Raw genomic sequence first — 23,620 nt, forward strand, 5'->3', positions numbered from 1 at the left:
TGTAATCTATGTCCCGGGAGTTTCACTGCTAGCCTACAGCCTAGAGAAATTCTTGCACTTACTTTTCTAAAGAATATGAGCAAACATGGTCCTAGAAGCTATGCTTTAATAACAATTATTGGAAATCCACCAACAGTACTGCTGGCTTAAAAGGTGCAGGGAATAATAATGCAATGGAATAGCCTGCAACTGTTAAATAAAGTGTGTGTGTATGTATGTATGTGTATAGTGTATGCTGTGGTTATTGTTGGGACAGGGCCTCACAAATTTTAGACTGGTCTCAAACTTACTATAGACTTAGCCTCCCTCCCACCTCAGCCTCTCAAAGTACAGGAACACCAAAATGTGCTACCACAACCAGCTATTTTCTCCATTTTAATAAAATTTATAAACATGTGATTTTATACCAAACACCTATTACAGGAAGCAATGTATTTCTGTAAACTAGGGGACATTAAATACAAAGTACAGACAAAGGTCAGGAAGGGGAGAGTTCAGTATTGGGAAGAAATACAGTGTCCAGTGATAAAACCTGGCTTTAGCTTCCTGCCTTTCTCTCTACTTCTTTCTCTCTTCCTTTCTTTTTCATTTTTCCCCAGTTTTCTTTTTCTTCAGTCACGTTGCCCTTTATGTCCTTCATACTATCTATATATCATCTAGTATTTTTCTGTGTAATAGTCCTTAATATTTTAAAGCATTATCTCTGTGGTAGATAAAATGGTTTGGGTGACACGGACCATTAAACTTTTATTTTGAAACTTTTTCAAATTATTTATTTTTAACCATGAAAGTGTAGGTTAAAGTTATGAGTCAGTGGTTAAGAGCATTGTTGTTCTTGCAGAGGGCCGGTGGGTTTGTTTCCAGCACCCACGTGGCGACTCCAATTTCAGTGGAAAGCTTCACCCTCTTCTGACCTCTGTGGGCACTGTGTGCAAATAGTGACTCAGAGGCCTGCAGGAAAACACTTGTGTTCATAAAATAAACATTTAAATAATACAGGTTATTCATTCACATAAACAGTTTCAAAATTTGCCTCCAAATTGGTGTTTGTGTATGGAGGGAAGGGGTTGCCATGAAATGAATTTTTTTCCATATTTATTTCTATTTTTGTTTAAATAATTTTAGGAATGTATACACAAAAAAATCATTTTTTGTTTGCACAATTTGTTGCATCTTTCACTTTTATTTACTATTACACAGTAAACTATTGTGTATTTAATTATTACTATTTACCCCAAGCAGCTTTACTTTTCTGCGGTTTGTTGTTGTTTTTGACTGAGGGCAGGAGGAGGTGGGTGAACAGAATCAAAGGGTGGCCTCCTGGTGGCTCACTCCTAACTTTGCATTCTAGAAGCTTTCCGATTGGAGCGACAGGCGGTGGGCGGGGCCTAGGGCAAGCTCCGCCCAGCCGCGCACCTGAGCGGTTGCCCTGGCAGCAGGCCGTGCGTGGGTGAAGCTCACAGTGGGCCCAGCCTGGCCGCGGCATCTAACCTCCTATGATCACCTGGCCGCACGCTGGCAGACACACACACACACACACCCTTCGCTGCTCGCGCAGACTGGCCTGCTCTGCCGGAAGGGACACCATTCAATATTGGGGCCGAAGGCTTTGGCTCGGGCCAGTCCCAGCCCACAGAGAAAAGGGCCCCTCACAAGACCAGGGACTCAGTTACTCTGAGATATCCGGCTCCTAATCGCCTCTAGGACTAAAAGGTGAGATTGATACCCTACCCGTTGCTGTGAAAAGACATCTTCCTTCTCATCTCTTAAGTTTTTCTGGGACTCAAAACTGAAGATACCATAGAAAAGCCCACAAATGTACGTTCGCCATTGGGTAGGCTGAAATGAAATCCATAGAGGTAGTGATTATTCATAGCCAGCGTGTCCTGAAGTACTTGTCTAAATATTTTGCAAGAATTCTCGTTTCCTTTTCATCCCGCCCCACAAAGTGACAACCGTTGTGTATCCCCAGTTCACAGATTAAATCACCAAAAACAGGCTATTGTAGTTTATGTGGATGCAACCCGTGGGTGAAATGGATGCGGAGGAGGGGTGATCACAGTAGACTTCCCTCTACTATGCTCCTCTGTCAAGTGCAGCTTCAACCATTTTCCTAATGGATCACCCCTATTGTGGGCCATGTGGAGAATTGAAAGGTCTCTGCATCTCCCCGTGAAGTGAAAATGCCCCTGGAAAATCATCAGAAAGCATACAGAAGGGAAAAGCAGAAAGGGGTGGGTATTTAAAATATAATTTAAGAATATTCAGACTTCAAATAAAAGACTCAAGACAAAACACTGTAATTACATGCCACTGTCTTCCAACCCAAAGACTGACTCGGGACCTGCTGAACCCATGATCAAAGCTTGATTGGACCATGATGTCAGTTTTTGTTTTTTGTGTTTGGGGGAAGTATTTTTGTTTTAGTAAATGGACTCAGACAATATCAAAGTGTCTGATTGCGAAGCTCCTGCCATCACAAATAAGGCAGGCTTGGTTCGGTAGAGTCATTTAGCAGTACCTTGTTCTATATTCCATATCTATGTGTATATATGTGGAGTATGACACCATACCGCAAGTGAGTTATGGATACATTTGAAATGAGTGTCAGTAAGCCATGCTGCAAAGGCAGATGGGTGATAGACCCAGGGTTTACTTGGAGACTGTTTATTTTAAGGTTTGAGCAAACTCCATTCTCTGGTTTCCGAGTCCACCGTATCGGAGCCTACTAGAAGGAAAGGGGACACCAGTTTCTCAGCTATATGGTACCTGAAATCTCAGCAGCAAAAGGGGAAAGGGAAGAAGGAGAAGGGAATGGCTTGGTGTTATGGCTTTGATATTGATGGCTGCTCTCCTTGACCCCATTTCAGATGCCCTGTTACTGCTGAAGACCTCATCACCCACCACGGACCTGGATCAGACATCTCTCCTGACGTCTCAAAACTGGCTATCAGCTTGTATATCCTTTCAGCATGTCAAAGGGCTGTCTACTTTGCCTGACCAATGTGGAGCCCACTGTGAGCAGCTCATTTCAGAGACAGGTATCTAGTGGTTCAACCCAGAAACCCCGGAACTTTCTTTGGTGCTTCTTCTTCAATTCTTTTAGCTTGAATCTATTAAGTATTGAGAAAGTACTCATTAAATGCATCTTTATAATTCAGGTTCTAGGGCATAGAGAAATAACAGTATTATAAATCTTATGTCCCATGATGACCATATTCTAATGGGAAAGACAAAAAAAAAGCACAGTTTAAATATATTTCTTTTTTTTTCCAAGATAGACTTTCTCTATGTAGAAATGACTCTCTTGGAATTCACTCTGTAGATCAGGCTGGAATTTTCATATTATAATCAAAATGTGAAAAGGACTGCAAATACATAATAGATTCGAGTTCATGTTCAGCCTAGATACGGGGTGGGGGAGGGCCTTGGTCCTGCCTCAAAGTGATGTGCCAGACTTTGTTGACTCACCATGGGAGGCCTCATCCTCTCTGAGGAGTGGATGGGGGGAGGTGGATGGGGTGAAGGAAGAGAGGGAGTAGGAACTGGGATTGGTATGGAAAATGAAAAAGATTGTTTAAAAAATTTAAAAATATGAAAAAATAGATTCAAGTTCAGGGTATGTATATTAAAATGTGTCTGTACTTGGAATTGCATGAAGAATTGAGCTTAATCAGAGGATAAAGGGATGGATAGATATGAAATCATGCAAGTGTTGCTAGCCTTATTGGTAACCCCTAAGTGGTGAATGTATGGACATTGAACACACACTTTGCAATTTAAAAAAAAAATCATCCAAAAAATTTGGGGTCAAAAGTGTGAATGCCTCTATCTGATCTACATTTTTAAGACTTTTTTCCTTGAAGTTGTCTGAAGAATGCAATAAGTAGAGAGACAAACTGGAAGTCTGGCAATGATTTGGCCTAGGGCAATAGTACAGGGTTGATGTCAAGATATATACCAGCAGCAGAGCTCATGAGATTTGCTGATGATTTTTGAGTGGAGGTGTCTGTGAAGAAGAAAAAAGAATAGAACGTAACTCTAGTGATTTGATCGGAGTAAGTGGATGGCTTTTGATACCATTATTAGAAATAGGAAGAAATGGAGGTCAAGGTAATTTTATATATTCTGCAATGATGATGTTACTTTTTAAAAGTAAATTATTCTTTGTGAATTTCGGACATATATGGAATATATTATGACTGTATCCACCCTCCATTTCCCCCCTTCAGCTATCCCTGGATATTCCCCAACATGTCTCCCTTCCTGTCATCTTTTTTTTATTTTATTGTTTTCTATTCCACTTTGTCCAAATAAGGTTGCCTGTATATGCACGAATATAGGGCCATCTGCTGGAACATAGACAACTTACCAGTGGTCACAACCTAAAAAAGAAATGTTCCTTCTCCCCCAGCAATGTGTCAATTGGCCCTTGGCTATGACACGTTAGTGAAGCCCATCAGCTACAGATGACTAATAGTCCTTTTCAATCTGGGGAGAGCTCATGAGGGGGCTACATAAACCTGAGAGTGAAGACTCAGATGCTGAAAATTAGGATAAAGGTAAGGAGATGGCACTAGTCACTGAGTTCCCAAGGATAAAATAGAGGCCTGTGCTCTACCAAGATACTCCAAAAAGGAGATGTCAGTCATAAGAAAAGGAGTGTCAGCTAAGATTACAGTAGAGGAAGAGGCAGTGATAAAGGAAGAAACAGGCAATGGAGCCTAGCCTGGTTGTCTATGGAGACCTGAAGAAGAAACAAAGAACAATGGTGTACTTCACTGCCCTAGAACATGTTGGTGAAGGAGCCAGATTGAGGTGGGGGAAAAGAATGTGTCTACTTAATAATTTTGTAATAAAATAGAATCTCTCCACTGCCCATGTTAGCTAGAAAATAGAATGCAGGGATTGTTGTGGGGGTAATAGGCCATAAGGCTAGCTACTGGGTGCCAACATAAGGCATACCAAAGAAGGAAGTTAGATTTGATAAAAGGGGGGAGCAGGAGCAGGGTGCACTTCAAACACAGTGAGACCCAGGGTACAGCTGCTGCCCTCCATTTGTCTTCATCCTTTGAGGATATGTTTTCTGCAATAGCCCCAAGTGGTATACCCCACTGCTTGGTAGCCTCGGCGTTAATACTCTTTCCCTATAGTTCTACTAGAGAAACCCTTCAGGATGCTGACTAGCCAGCATCCCCTAGGCATATACAGCTGAGCAATTCAATACACCTGGAGACAGATGGTTCATTGCAGTGGGACTTGACTAGGGGAAGAACGACAACCCCTACTTATAATTGATTTCTCATACAATAAATGAGGGTTTTTTCAGGAAAAATATGAGCAGGTTGAGCATATCTATAAGCAGGGCCTACTATTCATTCAAATGATTATTTTTCTAGAAAAATCATAAGGAGGTGAAATTATATATTAGAGTGCTCCACTTAACATTGATGTTACTTATGAAATTTTTAGTTGTCTCTCCTCCATGTAGCTGACTTAACCTCACTTGAGATGATGTGAAAATCATCCCTCCTTCAGGGGTCCAGCAAGTGTCATGGCTGGAAGTGAAATGATCTGGGTGAGATAAAAGTAAAACCTGGGTCACCACGACTTAGCCAATGCTGAGTAAAAACTTCTGGAGTTTGACACCACATTAGTTTATTTTAGACATATATGAATCCAGTACAATTTGGGGGCAAAGTTCTCCTGGTTATAACAATTATCCCAATCACCTGTACACAATAAAATTAAGGCAATATTACATTGAAACTCTTTTGCAAAGTACATATGATCTCCACCATGAAGATGAGTTCTATAGCTTAAGGGCCTAGGATCTGCTGTAGTCGCTGAAGGATACAGCATTGAAGTCAGCAGGCTATAAAGTCCCTGTGACATCTCCCCTAAGGGTGGGTTCTGTTGACTCAGAAAAAAATGCTACAGATAATGTCTATGGAAAGATGAGTCTGTGATAAGCATTCCGGAGGATTTGGGTGATGTCTGGCTCTAAAGATAGCAAAGGTCACCGGTAATTAGCAATATCCACTCCCAGCCTTCTGGGTGGAAAACAGATATTAATGTCCTTTGAGAAGACAACTCTGTGTGATTAACATTCCTGGTTTCTCCAACGCTGTCTGCGACCATTCATGCCTTATATATGCTCCTACCTTGTGGTATGCTCACACAGCCCAATGGACTCATGTTCTTAGTGAACCTCACTAAATGAGATTTACACTTCAATGAAGGGAAAATAACTGGTGCGGGCCACAGATGGGAACTCATATCCTCATGCTGGCAATATAGTTAACTTCACTTTCTTCACAGCACCTGTAAACACCATGGCAATGAGGAGAGGTTAAGTGTTAAGCTAGAATTAGTTACTCTGGGAAAGTTGAAATAGTTTATGTTATACCAGTTGCATATTTTTAAGTTACGTATAATTTTTTCTAGAAGTGATTAAACTGAATCCTATCTGTTTCAAAACCTCTTTTCTGAGCTTTAACATACTGTAACTTAATAACAGTGACAGTTAACCTTTCTTTGTTTTCCCTTTTGCTCTGCAGTTTTCGTCTTAGTCCAGAAGGAATTATTAAGAAGTGACTGTCTAACATGGCTTTAGCAGACAAGAGACTTGAGAACTTACAGGTCTACAGAGTTCTTCAGTGTGTTCGCAACAAAGACAAGAAGCAGATAGAGAAGCTGACCAAACTTGGATACCCCGAGCTCATCAACTTCACTGAACCTATTGATGGACTGAGTGCTCTCCACTTAGCCTCCATTTCCAATGACATTGACATGGTTAGCTTTCTCCTTGGCCTCGGCGCTCACCCTGATGTGCAAGACCGCATGGGCTGTACCCCGACCATGAGGGCTGCGGAGCTGGGCCATGAGTTGTCCATGGAAATTTTAGCCAAAGCCAAAGCTGATATGACGATCGTTGATAATGAAGGCAAAGGTAAAACTTCAGCATTCTAATCAGCAGGTGCACTCACTTTGTAGCCAGAAAGCAAGAAAGAGGCTTTTCCCATTTCTTAGCTTTAGAAGGGAAATAAGATCTAAAGGAAAAGACTCAGTACCCATTGCTGTGCTGAAAGATAGCGCTTTTTCAGAACCTGCAGCACTTTGGGAATATCATAGGGAAACAAGTTCTGAAGGTCACTCATTTAAGAGTGACTAGCTAGAACTATATTTGATGGTTTCTTTTGTTATTCTGTTTTGTTTAACATTTTTTAAAATTTATTTATTTATTAAAGATTTCTGTCTCTTCCCCGCCGCTGCCTCCCACTTCCCTCCCCCTCCCCCAATAAAGTCCCCCTCCCTCGTCAGCCCAAAGAGCGAATCAGGATTCCCTGCCCTGTGGGAAGTCCAAGGACCACCCACCTCCATTTAACTTTTGAGACTGGATCTCAGCTCAGGCTAACCTTGAATTTTTTCATCTTGTGTGAAGCTCTCAGAATAATGAGATTAGAAGTAGGGACCTCAGACTGGCTTAGTAGATTCTTTCAGCATTACATGTGCAGCTAGTATGTTAATCACCTTTAGTGAAGGGTAAAATCTTGTTTAGATGGACACATTCCTTACATTTTAGACCATGATTGTGTTAGAATTAGGACTTTAGGTAGACTTTTGTCTGGTTCCCAGGTTAGTATAGAAAGGACTGCATTTGATATCCTAAAAAACTATGGTAGATTTTGCTTACCTGCCAAAGGTAATGTCAGTTTTTAACAACTTGGAAATATAACTTGAAATACTACACATGGCAGAATTATTGCATGTGTAATTCCACAGTGTCTGTCTCGAAGACATGATCTGGGGATTTTTTAGCTAATTGAGATTCAGTTCATAGTTGAACCAGCCTCATGAAAATTAACAAGATAATTACAAACAGACTCAATATAAAATGGTAGATTGAATCAATTGTCCCAGAGGATTGTCACAACTACAAATTCATTGACACTGATCTACACTCAAGAAATGAATCCCATTTTACATTGTTAATATTTTCTGACAGGAGGAAAGCTTATTTCATAACTCACCGCCAACTTGATATTTGAGATATGACTTGCACTAGAACCACATAGCAAAATAAACTTCAGATACATTGAGAGGTCAAATACAGTTTAAAATTTTAAAGACTGAAAGCACAGCTGTTCAGCCTTCATAGAATAGTTGAACATGGTGGCCCACTGCTTAAAATCCCATCAACTTGGAAGCAGAGGCAAAAGGATCATAACGGTTTGAGGCCAACCTGGTCTATAGAGTGAGCTTCAAGTCAGCCAGGTCTACATAGTGAGCCTCAGTTGAGCCAGGGTTACAGAGTGAGAACCCACTCACCTCAATGTTTCATTGAATGCCATTTTCTGAGGGGCCTTCCGTGACCTATGGAATCACTGGTATATTAAAAGTGGTACATGTAAAATTGATCCCACTGCTGAATCCATTAGATAACCATTGAACAAAACAAACTAAGGGAGGCATCCTCCTTTGTTCCTGCTGGGACAAAGTCAAAATAATTTTGTGTGTATATTTGACTATGAAGGAGTCTTCCTACGGGACTCCAACACAGTTTAAATTGTGTAGAACAAACTCTGAAAAACACTGTAATGAAGAAAAGTTGTTTTTCTAATTTGGAACCTAGATAAAGAAATCAAACAGAATATATCAGGATGAGAGATATAGCATAAAAATCTAAAAATGTGAAGTAAAATTGGGAACAAGGTCAAATAAATATTTACAGCAAATGCAACAGCCATATGGGTAATATTTTATGTTCATTCATATTAGTATTAAGTTAATAAAGTACTGGGAAATATAAACATATTGGAAAAACAATAAGTCACAGAGGAAGAAACAAAACATGAATTAAAATAAATGTAATGTGTTTTTTACACATAACCTTGTAAGTTTAACACAAGGCCTCTGTCTTTTTTTTCTGTGGGAACCTTTTTTTGGCTTGCCCACCCTCAGCTGGGAGGGTACCTCTTTGTTTATTCCAGGATAATCTCTGACATTGACATCCTGTTTCCTGGTTCTTGAAGTTTGACTGACTACATGCTATTTCTCCAGAACAAGAAAACAGAATATTTAAATGGGCCATTAAAATGATATGACATAGGCTGTAGGCTTTGAGCTCTGAGTTACAGAACCCATCATTGCAAACTATTCACTTCACAAGCACCTCAGGGCCTTGCAATAAATTTAAGTCTAGTATTACATTCAGAGTTTGATTCGGTTTGTTTCTCTGTTATGCTGCTTTGGTCAGCTCTCCCTTTTTAAGTTATATTTTATTTTTGAGATTACAAGGTATTTAAAGCATTTTTCCCTTCCCTTTCCTCCCCCAGACCATCCCATATATCCATCCCAGCTCTCCTTCAAATTCATGGCTTCTTTCTTCACTAGTTGCTATTGCGTGTGTGTGTTCGTATAAATATAATCTGTTCAGTTCATATGTTACTTGTATGCATGTTTTAAGGGCTGACCATTTGGCACTGTGTCGGGGAAGGCTGCTCATTTGTCTCCTGGCTGCCCAGATCTGAACTAACCGCTCAGAAAATTTATTAATTACAACACTTCTTGGCCTATTAGCTCTAGCTTCTTATTGGCCCATAGTATTTGGCAGACTTTCCCATGAAGCAGGGAATTTGAAGATCTCTTATGCCTTGTGTTGGCAAAGTTCATCGTTTGCTTTCTTCTGTGTCCTGCAGAATGTCTGGCAGACTCTTTCATGCAGCAGGAACCCCAAAGGACAGTTTCACCTCCTTTAGGCAGCTTCGGCAGTCATTTTTCTGTGGATCCTACAAGTCCAAAGAGTTCAGGGAGATCACCAAATGGTGTGCACTTCCTGATGAGAATCATCTCTCTTGCTTGGCAGATTTCCTCAACTACCAGTAGTTCTTTGTGCAGGGTTGAAACCTTGGGGGCTTTTCCCCATCCTTTTTGGCATGTCCATTGGGGTTATCCAGGTTCAGCTCATGTTTGGAGAGTCATATTGGTGAGACTTTATGGGTGTAGGAGCTCAGTCCAGTGCTCTGCTGTGGGTCTCTGCCTCTGTTTCCATCTGTTGTGGGATGAAGGTTCTATAGTGATATTTAAGATAATCATCAGTCTGACTACAGGGCAAAGCCAGGTCAGGCACCCTTTCCTCTATTGCTTAGGGTCTTAGTTGGGGTCATCCTTGTGAATTCCTGGGAATTTTTCTAGAGCCACGTTTCTTGCTAATCCCATAATCGCTCCCTCAATCAAGATATCTCTTTCTTTGCTCTTATATCTGTCCTTCCTCCATCTCAACTATCCCATTCCCTCAAGTTCTCCTCAACCCTCCCCTTCTCCCCATCTTTTCCCCTCTTCCCCTACCTTCTACCCCAGGCCCCATGCTCCCAATTTTGTCAGGAGATCTTGTCAGTTTCCAATTTCCAGGTGGGTCTATATATGTTTTTCTTTAAGTTCACCTTATTACTTAGCTTTTCTAGCATCATGAACTATAGGCTCAATGTCCTTTGTTTATAGCTAGTATCCACTTACAAGTGAGTACATACCATATTCATCTTTTGGGTCTGGGTTACTTCACTCAGGATAGTGTTTTCTAATTCCATCCATTTGCATGCAAAATTTAAGATGTTATTGTTTTTTTTTTAACTGCTGAGTAGTACTCTAATGTGTAAGTGTGCCACACTTTCTTTATCCATTCTTCAGTTGAGGGGCATCTAGATTGTTTCCAGGTTCTGGCTATTACAAATAATGCTGCTATGAACACAGTTGAACAGATGAAGATCCTTTTCCTGCTTCTAATGTGACTTTCACTCTTTAATATTGTTCCTTGAGTCCTGTTGTCTCAATCCAGTCTTTTCTTTCTATCTGTCTTTTAATCTCTTCAGTCCTTTTGGGTATGTTTGTCTTTGTGTTTTATTTTTGAATGCATTTTATTCAGTTTCTTTGCTAATATAAAAACAGGCTAGCCAATGATTTTCATTAATAGGTTTTTAAATAATGTTCTTTTACCTGCTTTTATTATCCATTTCCCTATCTTTCGTTTATATAGGTGTCTTTTTCATAGGTCATATGCCTTTTTCCTTGGGGCTATTGCTCACTTTTGAATCAAGCTCCTTTTGGAGCAGTTTGGAGTCTAACATTTATTTACCTACAACTTGCTTACCACCACTCTGTCAGGACTGTAACACTATCTTGTGTATAGTATACTTTTTGTATGTAGTATGTTGATATAGAGTGTATTATAGGTCCCAAGTGTGAAGATTTAGCATTTTCCTCTTTTGGGTGGAGCAAAGTGATTAGCATGATGGCAGAGCAGCTTTGGTTTTTCTTCTTATGGCTCTGAAATCAAGAGCCTGCTCCCTCTAAGCATGGGTTCAAATGGAATTCAGGATACCCAAGGAACTTCCAGGCTCACATATGTACATACATGCATTCAAATATATAGAGATTTAAATATATAGATAGATTCATATATAATAAATTTTTAACTTTTCCCTTTTCTTAAGATTTTAGTTTAGTTTAATTACAATGTTTATCCCTTGCTGTTTCTGCCTTGAAATCCCCTCCCATATACCATTCCCCTACTCTGCTTCAAATTTATGGCCTCTTTTTTCATTCATTAGTTATTAATGTATTGATATATATATTTGTATATATATATATGTGTGTGTGTGTTTGTGTGTGTGTGTGTGTACAAATATGTATTACTAAATATAACCTGTGGAGTCCATATAATGTTATGTGTATGTATGTTTCAGAGCTGGCAATTTGACACTGGACCAGGAGTTCTCACGGTGGATCTGTTTTTCCTCAGGTATTTTGTTTTACTGCATTTTACCCACCAAGCGGCATTATCGCTGTGCACTGATTGCCTTGGAACATGGTGCGGACGTCAACAACCTCACCTTCGAAGGGAAGCCAGTTTTCCTCAAAGCTTGTGAAGAAGCACATGATGTGAAGGAAATGTGCCTGACATTCTTGGAGAAAGGAGCCAATCCTAATGCCATCAACTCAGTATGACTATCCCTGTGATTAATATTTCTTTATTCTACTTTATTACACAGCCATGTGGTTGGGTGTGTTTGCAGTGGTGGTATTTTTGTTTGTTTTGTTTCGTACTTAATCATGGTAAACTTGGGGCCCAGCACAGTGGCACCTGCCTTTAGTTCTGGCACTTGAGAGGCAGAGGCAGGCAGAGCTCTGTGAGTTCAAGGCCAGCTTGGTCTACACATACTAAGTCAACAGAGTTACTGGTATAGTGAGACTCTATTTTCCCACAAATAAATAGGGAAAAGGCAGGGGTGGGACGATGGAAAAGAGAGATGATAAAATTTGTCCTGTTAGCTTGTTGATCTCTACTCAAAGTGCTGAAGATGATATACTTTGTCCTTACATCACTGTCATTCTATACTTTCTTTGCTAATTGTATTTGTAAATTGATCCTAATTATTCATAGGCAGAATATCACTATAGCAAACAGAAAGGGTATCATTGGTACCCATTAAAATCTATTTCCATAGAAAGAGAATTTTGTTGCCTCACATAAACTGATTCATCTCCTGAGCTGGCTAATTTGGGCTTTTCAGGTTTTGTAATTATCATTTCCAGACATTCAGAAAGAGATTTTTTTCTCATTAGAAAACAAATGCTGCCAAGTTTTAACATGCTTTCCCCCCTTTTTATACTCTGTTTTCTATGTAGAAATATGTTTGATTGCATGACATTCTTATTGGGGTCTGCAGAGCAACCTTGACTCTGGCTTTCAGATTCCATTTCAGACAGTCACACACAGTGCTGACTGAATGCTTCCTCCTTTATAGTGAAACCAATAAAAATATAGACCATTAAACTTCTTCACATAAAGCCAAGACCCAGTGAATTGAACCCAAGTTTGTGTTGAGTGTGGATCATGCATAAAAGTCTAATCATCATTTGATTTGTCTCATGTCCAGTCTACAGGGCGCACGGCTCTGATGGAAGCATCGAGAGAAGGGGTACTGGAAATAGTTCGAGGCATATTGGAAAGAGGAGGCGAAGTGAATGCATTTGACAATGATAGGCACCATGCTGCGCATTTTGCTGCCAAAGGAGGCTTTTTTGATGTAATAATTGCATTTTGCTTCAAATTTGATTGTTAAAGACTTCTTTCTTTTCTCCTTCTCTCTTTTTTCATAGGTTACACTAAGGCGGGTATGTTTTCTAAGATTCTTATGTTGTTTTATCTTGATTTTTCCAAATATAAAAATTTACTCTGACTACATATCCCAGGTCTTTATAATTTTATACATTTGCTCACTTACTCACTGAATTACTCACTAGTATTACTTCTCTATGTAATTGACTATGACACTTAAAATCCCTGCCACCCAGAACAATGCTGCATTATCCCTCTCATAGCCACTGATGGCTGGCTATTTCTGTCATCTGTGACAAGGCTGTTTGACAGAACTTCGGGCAATGATGAAAACCTTCTATAGTTCACCAGCACATTTAGCCCATATATGGCCTTTGAGCACTTTAAATGTGTCTAAGAAGACTAAAGAATTGAACTTTAAATTTTCATTTAAGTTGGAATTTTCAGCAGCCACATGTGGTAATAGACAATAGATTGGACAGCAGAGGTCTGGCTGCCAATCTTTTCATAGCAAATGAGCATTCCTATTTTTCCACTCCCTTTTTATTGTGCAGATATTGAAGCTTCTCTTTGCCTACAATGCAGACATGGGGCTGATTGGAATGGACGGGAACACACCACTTCATTATGCTGCCATGGGTGGCTTTGCAGACTGCTGTAAATACATAGCCCAGCGAGGTAAAACTGTCTGATAGCTCATAAATGATTAGAGAATCCGGGCCTCTCACTTACTCTCGACTTAATTTTCAGTCCCCAGCAATCCTCACCCTATGCAGGATGAAAGTTGATTTTTTTTTCTCACACAGTTGCCCACTGAATTATGACTCTAATACTAAGAGGAATTAAAACCTAAATCCAAAGGGATTTGATTGTCATGTGTTAACTAAATATTAACATGCTTACAGTTGATTAATATTCATATTTTAAGAGTCCCAACATCAATCTCAAGAAAGAAAAACATTGAAACTAATTTTATTTTATTTGAAATTTTAATCTGTTTTTAAAATGCATGTCAAATTAAAATAGCATTTCTGGGTAAATGTAGTTATAATGGAAATACTTTCTGGGAAAGAAAATAAAATGAAAAGATTTATGGACTATTTTCAGTGTAACAACATTCAACATTTAGATTGTCTCAAAGCTAGAGAACAGGTTATCCAGCACACAGTATGCTTAGAAAACCCCTTTCAGTGAAATGTTGGCTAGTTGGTTGAACATAGATGCACTCCTTGTCAGTTACGCACTAACTGAGTATACATCGAAAGTTCAATTCTAGTAGAGACGCATTTGCATTCAGTTGAATTTTGTTTTTTCTAGTTTATGAAAAATCGAAAAATTTCATACATCTGTATACTAAAACAGTTTTTTTTTCTTTTTCTGTCCTCCACAAATAAATTTTAGAGCCCTTACCATATATGACTAACAGCATAGTTGACCCGGTTTTGCTTTTGTGAGCCCATATTTCTCCCAATGATAAGCTGTTTAACAGAGAAAACTCCCCATGCAATTCTTGCCCAAACCTGTCTAGTTTTATTTTTAAATCTGCCGCTGTCAGGATTTTATTCTGTCATTTAAGTTTTAACCATGCAGATTTCTAAACATTCGTGATTTTTCAAGAACAAGTCGATCTTAATCATCTGTAATATGTTGAATGATTTCCTACTGTGACAGATGTCACCGTACATGCACTCCACTGATAATGTAGCCTAGGATGCAATGCTGGGATGCAACCCTGAGGAGCAAAGAGCTTGGTTTAAGAATGAAGGCCTGACTCCGTGATGAGTGTCTGAAAATGCTCCGAGGTCTGTGGAGTGTTTGGAAGTTCAGACAAGATCAGAGGGAACGCTGGTCCTTTAGCCACATAAGGTTTTCCAAAGAGGAGGGCAAGCTAAGGTGTATTTAAAATCTCTTCACCCTCATTTCTGGGGTGAATGCGAAGGAAGATAGTCAGGTGAATGCAGGAGCCTGTCTATGACAGTCCCGTGCTGTGGAGTTTCTCCTGGGATTGTCCCAGCCACCCTCCCAGGAAATGCCTGTTCTTAAGTGTCCAGTGTAAAACTGTCTGAACCTTCATTGTCACCTACATCCTTGAGGTATTATTATATCATGTAGGCAAAACAGCTGCCTAGTCTGCCTCTAAATTAAAAAAAAAACAGAAACATTATTTTCATGGATTGACTTATTTATGTAATGGATTTTTAATATCTCAATCTTGAGATATTAAAAAATATTACAGCCTTCTTGGTAGCAATAAACAGATTCCTTGATATAGTTACACATGCTCAGACTTCTTAATTTTTATATTTTGAGCAAGAAGGTAAAATAATAAATTTTAATATTTATCTTGTGTACAAACACAAGTCTGGAATGCTGAACTTTGATTAAACAATTTAGTTCTTCAGCTGTTAAGGTTGTTTGCATGGTCTTACCACAAAACAGCCAATTAGTATAAATTACCTTCAATTAATGGAGAAAATGTGAAATATTGGTTAAGCTTGCAAAATATTTTGTATGAAATAAAGAACCAGGCATTCTGCTGAATTCTGAACTGATGGGTTCCTGTGCAAGCTTTTCGATGCAGAGTCTTATTACTGAGCTCCAGGACACCTCCCTCTGCCTGTTAGCAACATCTCCCCCGCAAATACCCCATTTGATGATATTGGTTACCTAAGTTATCTATCTACAGGGATACAAATGAACAGATACATACAGTAATCTTGTCTCTCAGAATTCCCTCAAGTGAAGCTCTCAGGAAAATAAACTGCTATTTGTTTTGGTAATTACAGTGGCTAAGTATGTTCTTTATACATCAGTTTTAAGGACAAAACATCTGACTGCATAAACTCAAGAAAATAGTTGGGAGTGTCATTTTGTGGGGGCAAGCAGATAACTTTCGCATATTCTTAACAACGATGCTTCTTTTTTAGGATGCGACCTAAAATGGAAAAATTTGGAACATAAAACACCCCGGGCTCTGGCAAAAGATGGAGGCTTCAAAGCTGCAGGCAAGGAGTTACGCAGAGCAGAGAGGACTGCAGCTAAACTCGCGAAGCCTGGAGTCAAAAATCCTAACCCACTCTGGGCCCTCAGGCTGCACGACTGGTGTGCGGAGCACGAGGCTTTCCTTCGGGAAGCCTTTTCCGTCGTGGACAGGGGCAATGGCGTAGTCAGCAAAGACGACTTCGTGACGACCCTGGAGGAGAGGCAAGACTTTGCCACCTCTGAGCAGCTGCTTTCCATTGCTCAAATGCACGAAAAAAGCCGGGGAGGCGGGGTCAACCTTAACGAGTTCTTTAAGGGAACCAAATACTTAAGTAAGTCTTACGTCTTGGGATCTTTCGGGCCTAAGAAAAAGAGAAAGGGTTTGGGCAAAAGGCCAAAGAAAGGCAAGTTTGTTCTGCCTCTCCCGATCTGCACCATTCCGGAGAACGCCTTTCCGCGGCGGTTAGACGGGGGCCCGCCCTACTACATGATCGAGACTTACCAGAATGCCACCGACTGCACCAGGTTCAACCGGGACCACCCTCCTGAGCACCCCATCCAGGACGATTCCGAGTGGTACATCGATGATCCCGGGAAGGTCTTCGCAAATATTAATTTTATCACCAAGGCAGGAGACCTGGCCTCTCTGAAAAAGGCTTTCGAGGCAGGAATACCTGTGGATATGAAGGATAGTTCTTACAAGACGCCACTCATGACAGCGTGTGCCAGTGGCAACATGGATGTGGTCAAGTTTCTTCTTGAAAGGGGGTATGCTTTAGGGTTTGGGGTTTTCTCATTTCCTTCCCTGCAGTGGACATCCAATGACCTGACAAAGATGCAGGCAAGGGGGTGGGACGCATGGGATTGTGGGTGCACAAAGACAGTAACCCATCAAGATGATCACAAAGGGAGGGCAAACACGCTTCATTCTGGGTTGGAAATGTCCTGTAGCTGCGGTCTCTTGCTTCTTGCTATGGATGGGACAACTCAGCTTTGCATTTAGGGCCATACGCAAGGTGAGATGGTGTGAAGCACATCTTAGTCTTCCCCTTCTTTTACGGAGGACCACAGCCAAAACAAGTGGAACGGCTGCCAGTGACAAAAGACAACAGACAGGGTGACAGGATATCCCTAACTCTCCATTTCCCGTCATCCACCTCCAGACAGGAACAATCGCCTTGCTTGATCTGTAAAGACCTTTAAAACATGGTCTTTTCATTTCTCTCTTAAAACTACAACCATTGTGGGGTTTAATTGCCCCTTGGGCAACAGTTGTGCAACTGGAAGCAAGTTTCTGAACACTTGAATCCCTCCGTTCCCCCAAGTATACAATCAGCTCTCAAAGGACCAGCTCTAAAATCATTGATGATTAAATGAGTTAAAATATGCAATGCTCTTATCCGCACAATTATTGCAAATGCACGAGAAAGACATTTAATGATGCTATGGTGTTTCATGTTAAAGGTACTAATTTGCATATTATCAAAAGACAGTAACTAAAAAAAATAACTTTGGGGCAGTGAAGTTTTAATGAGGACTATAATTTTAAATAATACATTATAGTGCTTAGATTTTAAAATAATGAACATTTATTTAAACTTCAGTTCATGTAGAGACAGCAGAAACAAAGTGGACTACTACAAATTTTATCTCTTTGCTCAGATTTATTTCCAATGCAATGGATTTAGAATTTTCCTTGATTTTAATCTTTGCAAAAACAGCACCTAAGTAACTTTTTAAGCAGAACATATGTATGTATGTGTATATATGTATATATACATATATTTTTATATATAAACATATTAAGGCTGCGAAATAATGCAAAACAAAAGCATTTGGGGACATATTAAAACATAAAATATATTTTACATAGTTTACTTTTCTCAGAGCTTTTCCAACTGATAATTTTTAAAAAGGGAAAAATTGCATGAAATTCTTTACTTTGATTCTGTTTCGATGTTGTTTGAAACAACTGGAACCCTTAACTAGTGCATCTGTCGTATTATACAGGGCGAATGTTAATGCAACAGATAATTTTCTGTGGACTCCACTTCATTTCGCATGCCATGCTGGCCAGCAAGACATTGTTGAACTACTTGTTAAATCTGGGGCTACAATAGATGCTATGTCAATCAACAACTCCACTCCTTTATGTAGAGCCATCGAAAGCTGTAGACTAGACACTGTAAAATACCTGCTTGATATTGGCGCTAAGTTCCAGATTGAAAATAGAAAAGGTATGCTGTGTTCCTGATGTTTGAGGGGAAAGAGGGATTGATTTTAGATTCTGAATCCTGTTGATTTTGTTGTTGTAGAAAAGAAGCCCTTGTTAAATGTTGGGGAAGCATGTCTGTACCCAGCAATTTTTAAATCATTGGTTTAAAGGCTACACCCCTGATGCTTGCAATACTTGTGGACTGACATTTCTTTTTAAGTAAAGTTAAATAAACTGGGTAGTAAAGTGAAAATAACCATGAACTACAAGCCCAGAGTTCTTTTTATTTCTAAGGGTCAAATAAAAAGTTTTTCTATTATATTAGAGTAAGTACTTTTTTCTTAATCCTTGGTGTATGCTTCAATTGGATGATTACTGAAGAATACTTTAGTTAAAATGGATATGGACCAAAATTACAGAAATATATTAATGTCACATGTTTAAACATACATAATATAAATTATTTGTATATACACTAACTAAACTTAGAATATCATTATTTTTTATTGATTTTTATTGAGCTCTACATTTTTCTCTGCTCCCCTCCCTACCTCTCCCCTTCTCCCTTCAGCCCTCCCCCAAGGTCCCCATGCTCCCAATTTACTCAGGAGATCTTGTCTTTTTTTTACTTCCCATGTAGTCTCTTTTAGTGTCCTCCTTGTTGTCTAAGTTCTTTGGAACTGTGGTTTGTAGGCTGGCTTTCTTTGCTTTATGTTTAAAAACCACATATGAGTGAGTACATGTGATAACTGTCTTTCTGTGTTGGGGTTACCTCACTCAAAATAATGTTTTCTAGCTCCATCCATTTTCCTGAAAAATTCAAGATATCATCACTTTTTTTCCACTGTGTAGTACTCCATTGTGTAAATGTACCACATTTTTCTTTTTCATTCTTCAGTCAAGGACATTTAGGTTGTTTCCAGGTTTTGGCTATAACAAAAAGTGCTGCTATGAACATAGTTGAGCATATGTCCTTGTGACACAATTGAGCATCATTTGGATACATACCCAAAAGTGTATTACTGGGTCTTGAAGAAAGTTGTTTCCTAATTGTCTGAGAAATCACCACACTGATATCCAAAGGGGCTGTACCAGCTTGCATTCCCACCAGCAATGGGGAAGTGTTCCCTTTACCCCACATTCTCTCCAGCATAAGTTGTCATCAGTGTTTTTGATCTTGGCGATTCTTACAGGTATAAGATGGAATCTCAGAGTTGTTCTAATTTGCATTTCTCTGATGACTAAGGATGTTGAACATTTCCTTAAGTGTCTTTCAGCCATTTTAGATTCCTCAGTTGAGAGTTCTCTGTTTAGGTCTGTACTCCATTTTTTTTATTGGATTATGTGTGACCAATTTCTTCAGTTCTTTGTATATTTTGGAGGTCAGCTCTCTGTCTGATCTGAGATTGGTGAAGATCTTTTCCCATTCTGTAGGCTGTTGTTTTGTCTTGTTGACCATGTCCTTTGCTTTACAGAAGCTTTTCAGTTTCAGTAGGTCCCATTTATTAATTGCTTCTCTCAGTGTCTGTGCTGCTGGGGTTATATTTAGGAAGTGGTTCCCTGTGCCAATGCATTCAAGTGTACTTCTCACTTTCTTTTCTATAAGGTTCAGTGTGGCTGGAATTATGTTGAGGTTTTTGATCCATTTGGACTTGAGTTTTGTGCATGGTGATAAATATGGGTCTATTTTCATTCTTCTACATGTTGATATCTAGTTATGCCAGCACCATTTGTTAAATATGCTTTCTTTTTTTTCATTTGATATTTTTTGCTTCTTTGTCAAAAATCAGGATGATTAAAAAAAACACAAAAAGATATGTGTTGGGGGTGGAAGGAACAACAAATTTAAAATTCAAAATAGTATAACATTTATCACACACATTTTTATATATGTTGTTAAAAGATTTAAGAAGGAAGTTGTACTAGTAAATGTCTCTTGATGTACTGCGATTTTGTAGTGAGGTCCTCTCTGGAGAATAGCTATCATGCTTTGTGAACTCAAACTACCATATGCTAACACATACTGATTTGTTCCTATGTGGTTTATCATTAAATCGGTTTATTATTATACCTTTCGATTTATCTTTATGTTTGAAACAGGGCATGCTGCCATGGATGTTGCAAAGGCATACGCTGATTATAGAATAATTGATATGATAAAAGAAAAAATAGATAACCTACCTAAACCAACAGATAATCAAAAACTGAAAGGCAAGCTTCCTAAACTGAAGACCGAAGGCACGGACATCAAGAAAGAGGAGGTAAAACAAAAAGAGGCTGACTACCAAATAGTAAGGGGAAATCCTTAAAGTTTTGGGATGTCAGTGGCACTGTGTTATGCCATTGCACAACAAGGGAAAAGCACATGCTCTATACATCTTGGGTAATAATTATAAAGATATATCTAGCAAAAAAATCATTACCAAAGACTCTACAAAATGTCCATTGTAAACAGAATCCATACAACATACAAATGATTTGCTCAAATGATTAGAACACTGAAAAAAACTGGTATTGAATTTGTATCTACATGGTCCCAAATTCTACAGATTTGGTGATATGACCAAACATAGAGAGGTCAATGAAGACATTGCCATTAGTAAGGATGTCCTGTGTGCATTTCTAAGCTGGAGGCATCATTGCGGGTACAGATGGTTCACTGAATTCCTTGTAAGGAAGAGAAACATCAATGAAAGTCAAGACATGAAAGCCCTAATGTCATTATTGGAAAGGCTGGGGAATATAGGCAGTAGATGATGTTGGTAAAGGAACTTGGCAGAGGGGACAGAGTTCTAGTCATGGACTAATGACAGTGATGGGGTCTCCACCAACTCCACCACATACACCATTATCATTTTAGTAGGAGTCCATCCTATTAATAGCCATAGATCAGGGATATATATCTTGAAATTTCCTGTTATTTGTCCCTGATATGACTAATTAAGTGAAGCCCAGCAATGCAAGCTAATTTTCTCTCCACATCTACAGTTATAGTCTTAATAATATTCTATCTTATCTCAAATTGTAGCATTTTCCTTCTTTCCAAACTTCAAAGTAAAATGTAGACAAAGTAATGAATGCTTGATTTTAGCAATTTATTCTCTTAAAAAAACTTTTTGCAGGAAACACTGTCATCAATGTATGCTGTACCAACAATAACAGAGGAAAAGAAAATACACAAGGATAATGTGGTCTACCTCAATTCACTGATTACCAGTGGTTACACGAAGAAGGTCGATATCACATTTATCCCACATAGGGTAAGTATTCTATAACATAGCGGAGTTCATAATGTCATTTTTCACATGCTGGCTCTACAGATCAGATGCCCATATTCATTTTCCACAGTTACTATTGAGGAGGTTCTACCACATTCATCTCAATGAGGCCAACTGTTAATTCCCAGTATCTGGTTCCATTTGTTATTATTTCCATAGTAATATTTAATTTTCCTTAAAAGACTCATGTCTATTTTAGTCAATGGCATTCCTTATAGAAGCAGTTGGTGTTGTAAATTTTCAGACCTTAACTCCCTACCAGTTCTTACTTGGAAATTTCAGACTACTAAGGCTGAAAAAAACTCACTAGTCTCTTAAAATATCTGCCCTTAAATAAGTAGAGACATCTCTTGGGGAATGAATTATCTTTCCAGTGCCCACCCAGCTGCACTGAATAAGTAGTAATTTCTGCCTTCCGCTATGAAAACAATATGACTTCTACATTAGACATAAAGGGTTCCCAGTTCCTTTGACCTTGTATTCTGATAGCATGGTACTAAGCAGCAGTTGGCCCAGAGGTGACTAGAGAAGGAACTGAAGAGCATTTCTGATCTCTGTTCCTAGGTGGCCCTCATCAGAAATAGTGATGTTCACATAGGCAGTAAGGTATTAAGAAAGAGTAAAATGGTAAAGTGCACTTTGGGTGTGTATTTGGTAGTTCCAGGTTGAAACTGTGGGAAGTCTCCCTAGGCTGAGGGTAGCAAATTGATAGAGTGAATGCCTAGCATATGCTTAACTAAAAATATGTGTAAGTGAAAATCACATGATAACAACTATCTTGGTTTGGGCTGTTTATTTCAGATTTGGAGTCCTGAAGCCACCACAGCAGAGCTGATCAGAAAGAGGGAACTGCAAAGGGAGAGATTCACATATGAGGTGGACTTCGAAGACTTCATGATGCCTTTCCAAAAGAACATCAAGGAGAAAGTTCAAGCACTGGAGGCATCCTTGAAGCTCTAAGTCACAGCAGTTGCCTCCTGGGGTTAGTGCTTTGTGGCCCAGAGTCCACAGTTTGGAGAAAGTATGTATTTTCAGCAAAGCCAAAACATTCCACCCACTAAGAATTTGTTACTAAAGATTAGTTTTTGCTGTAATAGCCATAAATATCCTGAGTTGTATCATACAGCTCTCTCATATAGCAGTGAATGGCAGGTTTTCCATATAAATGCCCAACCTTCATTGAGAGTGCAATAAGCCACATTGAAGTTATAAATATTGTCAATAGTTTACCAGATATGATCCATTATGTTCATTAAAAATAATTCTAATGTGAGGTCAGAACCACATTAAATACAAAAACAAAACAAACAATAATGATTTTGAAAGGACCATCAAAATAGTCTTCATGTAATAGCTGATAATTTGAGCAAAATTTCTATATACTATAAAGCTATATGAGAATGACTAGAGATATTCCATTAATATGTTTGGAGATAATCAAAGAATAAGGATGTATCTTAAAAATGCAGAATCAAGTACTAATAAAAAATCATGCAAAAACTGACCCCCAAGAAAACGATTTCTTTAAGTTAAGCCACAGTTGCAGAGAGTCTATAAGAGCTCCCCAAACAGTGCCCCAAGAACAGATTCAAGCACAATGTTTGAGACAGCAAATCCAAGACTGTGACATGGCATTCTTCAGTACCGCATTAAAGCAGAAGTTAGAATTTGGAGTTTCTATCACACATTATCATGAGGCCCTCCAGTTTCCTCTCTGTGCACTTAGAGATGTCTTGGGGAGTATTTTTGAAAGTACATACATTTTCTTTCATTTCCATTAATTTATTCACTAATATTAATAACCCTACACTGAGAATAACATAAAATAATAATTTGATGTTGTCATGTTCCATTCCTGAGATGCCTTTTCTCCACTTGTCAAGGTAGTCTCTTATCTCAATTTTGGTAATTTAACCAATACTCATGCATGCCTGTCTTACTTGATAGGCTGTAACTGTACACACAACTCCAAACTCAAATTGGTTACTTATCTGTCATAAATTGCTCTTCTATCTTGAGCTAATA

The 23,620-nt window shown here is 39.0% G+C and overlaps 1 protein-coding gene across 1 annotated transcript; it reads left to right on the forward strand.

Annotated features, from left to right (window-relative positions):
• Positions 1-6,606: 6,606 nt before the first annotated feature.
• Ankef1 (ankyrin repeat and EF-hand domain containing 1) lies at positions 6,607-22,555 on the forward strand. The gene is made up of 9 exons (XM_075962780.1): positions 6,607-6,952; positions 11,801-12,000; positions 12,939-13,088; positions 13,675-13,798; positions 16,048-16,870; positions 18,113-18,339; positions 20,418-20,578; positions 21,440-21,577; positions 22,397-22,555. The coding sequence occupies exons 1-9, from the start codon at positions 6,607-6,609 to the stop codon at positions 22,553-22,555; spliced, it is 2,328 nt and encodes a 775-aa protein (XP_075818895.1).
• Positions 22,556-23,620: the final 1,065 nt, after the last annotated feature.

This window comes from Microtus pennsylvanicus, chromosome 2 (assembly GCF_037038515.1).
Source record: "Microtus pennsylvanicus isolate mMicPen1 chromosome 2, mMicPen1.hap1, whole genome shotgun sequence".
Classification (NCBI taxonomy): Eukaryota; Metazoa; Chordata; class Mammalia; order Rodentia; family Cricetidae; genus Microtus; species Microtus pennsylvanicus.

Excerpts from the sequence above, each read along its gene's own strand:
- Ankef1 (XM_075962780.1), top strand. The coding sequence starts at position 6,607 with ATGGCTTTAGCAGACAAGAGACTTGAGAACTTACAGGTCTACAGAGTT. Across the intron at positions 18,340-20,417 it reads CCAGATTGAAAATAGAAAAG|GGCATGCTGCCATGGATGTT; the intron begins GTATGCTGTGTT and ends TGTTTGAAACAG. Across the intron at positions 20,579-21,439 it reads CGGACATCAAGAAAGAGGAG|GAAACACTGTCATCAATGTA; the intron begins GTAAAACAAAAA and ends AACTTTTTGCAG.